The sequence below is a fragment of the Salvelinus fontinalis genome, chromosome 34, assembly GCF_029448725.1.
Source record: "Salvelinus fontinalis isolate EN_2023a chromosome 34, ASM2944872v1, whole genome shotgun sequence".
In the NCBI taxonomy this organism is placed as follows: Eukaryota; Metazoa; Chordata; class Actinopteri; order Salmoniformes; family Salmonidae; genus Salvelinus; species Salvelinus fontinalis.
In genome coordinates, this window is record NC_074698.1 from 11780913 (window position 1) to 11789336 (window position 8424).

The following is an 8424-nucleotide window of genomic DNA, read 5'->3' on the forward strand; positions in this document are numbered from 1 at the left end:
AAAGGCCACCATTGTTCCTGTTCCCAAGAAAGCTAAGGTAACTGAGCTAAACGACTACCGCCCCGTAGCACTCACTTCCGTCATCATGAAGTGCTTTGAGAGACTAGTCAAGGACCATATCACCTACACCCTACCTGACACCCTAGACCCACTCCAATTTGCTTACCGACCCAATAGGTCCACAGACGACGAAATCGCAACCACACTGCACACTGCCCTAACCCATCTGGACAAGAGGAATACCTATGTGAGAATGCTGTTCATCGACTACAGCTCAGCATTTAACACCATGGTACCCTCCAAACTCATCATCAAGCTCGAGACCCTGGGTCTGAACCCTGCCCTGTGCAACTGGGTCCTGGACTTCCTGACGGGCCGCCCCCAGGTGTTGAGGGTAGGTAACAACATCTCCACCCCGCTGATCCTCAAACCTGGGGCCCCACAAGGGTGCGTTCTGAGCCCTCTCCTGTACTCCCTGTTCACCCATGACTGCGTGGCCATGCACGCCTCCAACTCAATCATCAAGTTTGCGGACGACACTACAGTGATAGGCTTGATTACCAACAACGACGAGACGGCCTACAGGGAGGAGGTGAGGGCCCTCGGAGTGTGGTGTCAGGAAAATAACCTCACACTCAACGTCAACAAAACAAAGGAGATGATTGTGGACTTCAGGAAACAGCAGAGGGAGCACCCCCCTATCCCCTCCGACGGGACAGTAGTGGAGAAGGTGGAAAGTTTTAAGTTCCTCGGTGTACACATCACGGACAAACTGAATTGGTCCACCCACACAGACACCGTTGTGAAGAAGGCGCAACAGCGCCTCTTCAACCTCAGGAGGCTGAAGAAATTTGGCTTGTCACCAAAAGCACTCACAAACTTCTACAGATGCACAATCGAGAGCATCCTGTCGGGCTGTATCACCGCCTGGTACGGCAACTGCTCCGCCGACAACCGTAAGGCTCTCCAGAGGGTAGTGAGGTCTGCACAACGCATCACTGGGGGCAAACTACCTGCCCTCCAGGACACCTACACCACCCGATGTCACAGGAAGGCCATAAAGATCAAGGACAACAACCACCCGAGCCAATGCCTGTTCACCCCGCTATCATCCAGAAGGCGAGGTCAGTACAGGTGCATCAAAGCAGGGACCGAGAGACTGAAAAACAGCTTCTATCTCAAGGCCATCAGACTGTTAAACAGCCACCACTAACATTTAGTGGCCGCTGCCAACATACTGACTCAACTCCAGCCACTTTAATAATGGGAATTGATGGAAAATATGTAAAAATGTATCACTAGCCACTTTAAACAATGCCACTTAATATAATGTTTACATACCCTACATTACTCATCTCATTATGTATATGTATGTACTGTACTCTATATCATCTACTGCATCTTGCCATCTTTATGTAATACATGTATCACTAGCCACTTTAAACTATGCCACTTTATGTTTATATACCCTACATTACTCATCTCATATTTATATACTGTACTCTATATGTGACAGGTTAAAGGAAATACTAATAGCCTGTTATACATTAAAAAGTATTAGTAAATTCAAAGTATGTGAGGATCTTAAAACATCTAAGGTTAAGAAGATCATGCATTCAGTATTAGTTGATAGATTGATAAAATTTATATAATTGTGTTTAAAATCCGTAAAGCATACAAAGGGTACGAATTGTGAGAGGAATGTGTAAATGTTATGTTGATTACTTTATGTTGTCGTGGGTAAAAGTGTTAATCTGTGATCTACTAAATGCTCTTAATCTATGAGCCTGAGATCGATTGCTCTGGTCTCCACTCAAGTTCACGGAGAATTCGCGGTCTTTTTCTCATTGCGCTAAAAGTTCTCAATGAGTAAACATTCCGTATCACAATTGTGATTCTTTCCCCCCTTTCTCAGGTACGTTATTGATGATAAAAAAAAAGAGTAATTTAAATGTAATAACTGGCTAACATGTCAAGAGTGTTTAGGGTTTGTCTTAGTAACATATTGAGGAAGTTAGTTAAGTTTGCAGAGAGTAATATGAGCCCTACTCGGTTGCAGCTAGCTTCGTACTGCTAGGTACTGCTACGTAGCTGCCATTTTATGTCGATTGTGAATGAACAGGTGCGTTGTTAATAATATATTTTGCGGTGTTATTTGTGTAATGGTTTTTCAAACACTTTAATGCCTGTTGATAAATTGAGTTATGGTTTACTGAGTTAAAGCTTATATTATTATATTATATATTGAAAATAGTATTTGTTTCAGTGATGTACAGTGTATACTGTTGTGATTTAAATAAGCCTTGTACCTTACAAAACTATCTATTTCCTGTAGATTTGTTATTCTGTAACATGTGTTACTTATGTAAAATGTTTGCACTAAAATTCTCAATGAGTAAACATTCCGTATCACAATTGTGATTCTTTCCCCCCTTTTTCAGGGGTGTAACATATACCATCTACTGCATCTTGCCTATGCCGTTCTGTACCATCACTCATTCATATATCTTTATGTACATATTCTTTATCCCTTTACACTTGTGTGTATAAGGTAGTAGTTGTGGAATTGTTAGGTTAGATTACTTGTTGGTTATTACTGCATTGTCGGAACTAGAAGCACAAGCATTTCGCTACACTCGCATTAACATCTGCTAACCATGTGTATGTGACAAATAAAATTTGATTTTGATTTGACCTTATCAGGATCAGCTAACAGACATATTCTCATTCAGACATGGCCAAGACAAAATATTCATAAAATAACAGGAAGCTGACACAATCTGATGTCACTGTGAATCCATCCCCCCAGTCACCTGCTTTGAGTCTTGCTGGCAGTCCAAGCAACACAGCTGGAAGGTATTCACTGTGAACAAAGAGAAATTGTGAAGGGAAACTCAACAATCATCCTAGGTTTACACAAAGGTCAAGTCACTCATTTGAAACATCCCCCTGTAAGTGACTATGATCTGCTGTGCCTGTAAGCACAGATGTACAATGTAAAATTGCACAACCACTTGTTCATGTAGCTAAGGTAGCCTAAATAGTGATTTTCTTTTGTGAGTTGATGTAAGAAAATAAAGTAGAATGAGAAAAAGAAGTGGAAATTAAAACATATTTTCCCCCACCATTCAATCATATAATTTACTTCACATAAATTAAATTCTCTATATAAGAGAGCACATTTTATAAGTACATTTTTGGATTGAATTTGTTCATCTGATGTGTGTGGTCCCTTTAAGAGGAGTCAAAAGAAAATGCTGCGCTTATAACCAAGTGGGCATCTGGTATTTACTACACTGGTAAAAATCCGGTTGAACGAACCTCCAACTGGTAATTACTAGTGGTACAACTGGTAATTACTAGTGGTAAACTCGTGTACTATCTCCGAGCTCCGATTTCTCACACATGATGAACTCTGACGTCACATATTAAGGAAATGGTCTCAATAACAGAATTTTCGGCAGTAAAATGCTACAACAAAATAGTATTTATAGAAAGAAATCTATTGATGTGTTTTTTTAACACTATAATTTGCTTGCGAGCATGATCGCGGTACTTTTTGTCGATGGTTGACATGAGCCAATCGGCGTTTCTCAACAAGTTGAAAGCACGTGAAATCACCCAACTCGTATATACGACTTCACAACTGGTAATTACCACCTTCCCATTAGTTACAAACGCAGCAGAAGCCCCAGCATCCCACGCGATACAGCTAGCTAACTAGCAAGCCAACCCGGCTTTTGACAAATATTTCCTATAACAAATAATTTGTGGGTGCAAACCCAATTTCAGATTAATACATAGGAAACGGACATTATTGATGTTGCATACTGAATAGGCCTGTATGTTCTGGCTAACATAAATGTCCCTCAACAACCCTAACGTTACATCGTTGCAACAAGCCTTATAGGCAAAAAAAAAACATGTCTAGTTAACAAGCTAGATCACAGATGAAAGTTATAAGTATCTCTGGCTAGTTAGATATTTTTACTCGATTACAAGCTCAGGTACATCAAGCAATGTAGCATGTCAGGGCGAAAGAGGACACAAGTATCCGTGCCTGAGCCCGAGGACCAAGTAAAAAGGGGCGTGTCACTGAGACAGGTGAGGTCTACCGTCCATGACCATGAGAGCAGTGATGTTGATGATGTCAAACCAGGGACAGTGAAGAGTCAGTACTTCTCCAAGGAGGGGGACCCACAAAGCCTTGGAGAAGAGTTCTTCAACCAGCCCTGTATACGTTTGGCTAAAGCATTCCTGGGGAAGGTACCTTCCCTAGAATCAAACATCATTTTAACCCAAACCGCTGTTGAATAACCCTTGATCAGATATAGATTATAACACAGTAGGTAGGTCTATGACTAGGGCAGCCCTCGTGATGGGAAGGGGGCTCTTTGTGGACTAATGTCTACCTCTGATATAGCTACAGATTGTTACACCAGATAATGTGATTGAACTTTTTTTGCTCCCTGAAGTAATCCAACAATGTGTATGCCGCCAACTTGTCTATTTCAAGTATTTTCTCATTGATCGAGACTGGTGGTTGTCCACCCTAAGGTGCTCGTGTCATGAAGGACAGACACCTGTCTCGATCAATGAGAGAAGACTTGAAATAGACAAGATGGTAGCGTACATATTGTTGGATTACTTCATGGAACAAAACGATGATTATCTGGTATAACAATCTGTAGTCACCTCTAAGGATTATTGTTGCAACTAAGAGTTGTAAAGGTCATCTATATTAATCCTGAACAGAAACACTGCTTGCATTCAAACGACCAGCAAATTTCAAAGCCAGGAAGTGCTTGTGTATGCAGAGTGACTATTAATAATCATAGCCATGACTCCTTTGCACGTTGCTTCTTTTTAAGCCCTCCAGTGGCTGAATCCTGTGCATGTTTGTGTTTAATTAAGCTATGTCTGGACCAGTTTACAGGAAGGCTGTAATAAAAAGTATGAAAGCCATTATCATGTGGCAAGGCTTCCGGGCTGGTTGTTAATTGTCAGAGAAGCTTGGTTCCCCCCCGGTGTGATCATGCATTCCACCAAACTTCCAGCACACACTGCCTCAGAACACTGTGTGGTTTGTGAACAGTCCTTTGCTCAATACTGAAATAATTGCTCTCCTCAATGGTGACTTCTTTCAACGGCACTGAAAGAAACTCTGACTGTGAGTAGTTGGTGCTGACTGAGATCCAAACAACTGTTGAGAGAGGACTTATCTTGTAGGGAAATATTTTTTTCCTTCTCACATTAACCTAATTTTATACTACTTTGTCCCCTCCAGCTCCATCAATACTAAATGCCTTCTCAGTGGAGTCTCATGGCCTCTTTTGATTTTGTATTTATTATGGATCCCATTAGCTGCTGCCAAAGCAGCAGCTACTCTTCCTGGGGTCCAGCAAAATTAAGGCAGTTTATACAATTTTAAAACATTGCAATACATTCATAGATTTTACAACACGCTGTGTGCCCTCAGGCCCCTACTCCACCACTACCACATATCTACAGTACTAAATCCATCTACAGTACTAAATCCAGTACTAAATCCACATGTGTGTATGCATGTGTCTGTGCCAATGTTTGTGTTGCTTCACAGTCCCCGCTGTTCCATAAGGTGTTTTTTTAATCTGTTTTTAAAATCTAATTTTACTGCTTGCGTCAGTTACTTGATGTGGAATAGAGTTCCATGTAGTCATGGCTATGTAGTACTGTGTGCCTCCCATAGTCTGTTCTGGACTTTGGGACTGTGAAGATGCATGGGTGTCTGAGCTGTGTGCCAGTAGTTTAGACAGACAGCTTGGTGCATTCCACATGTCAATACCTCTCATAAATATAGGTAGTGATGAAGTCAATCTCTCCTCCACTTTCAGCCAGGAGAGATTGACATGCATATTATTAATATTAGCTCTCTGTGTACAGTTGAAGTCGGAAGTTTACATACACCTTAGTCAAATACATTTAAACTCAGTTTTTCACAATTCCTGACATTTCATCCTAGTAAAAACTACCTGTCTTAGGTCAGTTAGGATCACCACTTTATTTTAAGAATGTGAAATGTCAGAATAATAGTAGAGAATGATTTATTTCAGCTTTTATTTCTTTCATCACATTCCCAGTGGGTCAGAAATTTACATACACTCAATTAGTATTTGGTAGCATTGGCTTTAAATTGTTTAACTTGGGTCAAATGTTTCGGGTAGCCTTCCACAAGCTTCCGACAATAAGTTGGGTGAATACTGGCCCATTCCTCCTGACAGAGCTGGTGTAACTGAGTCAGGTTTGTAGGCCTCCTTGCTCGCACACACTTTTTCAGTTCTGCCCACAAATTTTCTATAGGATTGAGGTCAGGGCTTTGTGATGGCCACTCCAATACCTTAACTTTGCTCTTGGTTGAGTGTTGTAGTCATTTCAGTCGCTGTAGTAGCTGACGTGTATAGTGTTCAGTCATCCGCATACATAGAAACTCTGGCTTTACTCAGTCAGTGGCATGTCGTTAGTAAAAATAAATAAAAGCAAGGGGCCTAAACAACTACCCTGGGGAATTCCTGATTCTAACTAGATAATATTTGATAGGCTTCCATTAAGACAAGTAACTCTTTATTCACATTATAGCAGGGGGTGTAAAGCCATAACACAAGTTTTTCCAGCAGCAGACTTTGATTGATAATGTCAAAAGCTGCACTAAAGTCTAACAAGACAGCCCCCACAATCATTTTATCATTATTTATTATTATTTTCTCTCAGCCAATCATCAGTCATTTGTGTAAGTGCTGTGCTTGTTGAGTGTCCTCCCCTGTAAGCATGCTGAAATTCTGTTGTCAATTTGTTTACTGTAAAATAGCATTGTGTCTGGTCAAACACTATTTCTTCCAGAAGTTTACTAAGTGTTGGTAACAGGCTGATTGGTTGACTATTTGAGCCAGTAAAGGGGCTTTACTATCCTTGGGTAGCGGAATGACTTTAGCTTCCCTCCAGGCCTGAGGGCACACGCTCTATAGTAGGCTTAAATTGAAGATGTGGCAAATAGGAGTGGCAATATCTTCTGCTATTATCCTCAGTAATTTTCCATCTAGATTGTCAGACCCTGGTGGCTTGTCATTGTTTATAGACAATAATTTGATCAGAATTTGAGTTGATTGATCTAGCTAAACATGGTGGGAAAATGTGTGTTGTGTATTCCTGTATCAACATTGGAGTCCAGCTAGCAGTTGCACAGCCATTGGCACACATACACCATCAGCAGGGCTTATTGTGACCCCACACATGTAATCTAGTTCTCTTCAGAGACAACAATAGATCAAGTTCCTACTGAAGACTTACCCACTGAGGGTAAGCCATAACACAAGAAAGTATTTATTTAGGCTATCCCTTGTTTGCGCTGCAAGGTATTGGTGCGTCGGAGTGCTGAGCTGAGAGGGAGGGTGGTGGAGACTGAGGCCTACCTGGGAGGAGAGGACAAGGTCTCTCACTCTGCTGGGGGAAAATGCACTGAGAGGAACACAGCAATGTTTATGAAACCTGGCACCATCTATGTATACCCCATCTACGGCATCTACCTCTGTATGAATGTTTCCAGTCAAGGTAAGACCATACAACAAAAGAGTACAACAGCCAGGCTTACCCTGAAGGCAGTGGACCAAACCACCATTAATAAACCAAACTGCCATTAAAACCACATGCAGTAAAGTTCAGTGTGTTGGCCTTATCTGTAGGAAAATCACCTCATTAGAGACTAAGTAGTGTTGCATCTCCCAGGCTCCCCCATGTTACTTTCATTAGGCCATTGTTCTCTTTTTTCAACTGTTTCTCATTATTGAAGACGTTATATTATATGTTGCACCATGTAATTATCCATTCATTGACACTGGAGAAAGGGCAAAGGAAGGAGACAGTTTGGCTCCACTCTATCGTTCCCTGTGTGTGTTCTCTCTGGGGGAGGGTGCTGCCGTGCTTCTGCGCGCTCTGGAGCCTCTACATGGCCTGCCTCTGATGAAGCAGCTGCGGATAGCCAGGCGGAGGGAGGGGCCCCGGCCCCTGAAGGACAAGGAGCTATGCAATGTTCCCTCAAAGCTGTGCCAGGCCCTGGACATACCACGCTGCTTCGACCGGAGAGACATAGCCTCAGACCCAGAGGTGTGGCTGGAGAGGGACATCCAGATAGGTCCGCAAGAGCCAGACCTCAGGGAGGTGGTCTCAGCAAGCCGGATCGGCATTGACTCTCATGGGGAATGGGCCATCAAACCCCTGCGCTTCTATCTGCGTGGTCACCACTGTGTGAGTGTAGTGGACAAACAGGCAGAGACACAGACTCACTCACTGGTCAACAATGTGATATCAGACTTTGCGTCCTCCACAGTGGACATATGTGATGGTGACACAGGACAGTGTTGAAACTGGGAATATTTTTGGAATTGTATCAAA

The 8424-nt window shown here is 42.2% G+C and overlaps 1 protein-coding gene across 1 annotated transcript; it reads left to right on the plus strand.

Annotated features, from left to right (window-relative positions):
• Positions 1-4026: 4026 nt before the first annotated feature.
• On the plus strand, positions 4027-8394 carry LOC129833913 (DNA-3-methyladenine glycosylase-like). Its single transcript, XM_055898739.1, has 3 exons — positions 4027-4266; positions 7389-7582; positions 7935-8394. Exons 1-3 carry the CDS (start codon positions 4027-4029, stop codon positions 8392-8394), a joined length of 894 nt encoding a protein of 297 aa, XP_055754714.1.
• The last annotated feature ends 30 nt before the right edge of the window (positions 8395-8424 follow it).

Bases quoted from the DNA above. Each gene is read 5' to 3' on its own strand.
- LOC129833913 (XM_055898739.1), top strand. From the start codon at position 4,027: ATGTCAGGGCGAAAGAGGACACAAGTATCCGTGCCTGAGCCCGAGGAC. The intron at 4,267-7,388 runs GTACCTTCCCTA...TTGCGCTGCAAG, and splicing joins CTAAAGCATTCCTGGGGAAG to GTATTGGTGCGTCGGAGTGC. The intron at 7,583-7,934 runs AGGTAAGACCAT...TGTGTTCTCTCT, and splicing joins TGTATGAATGTTTCCAGTCA to GGGGGAGGGTGCTGCCGTGC.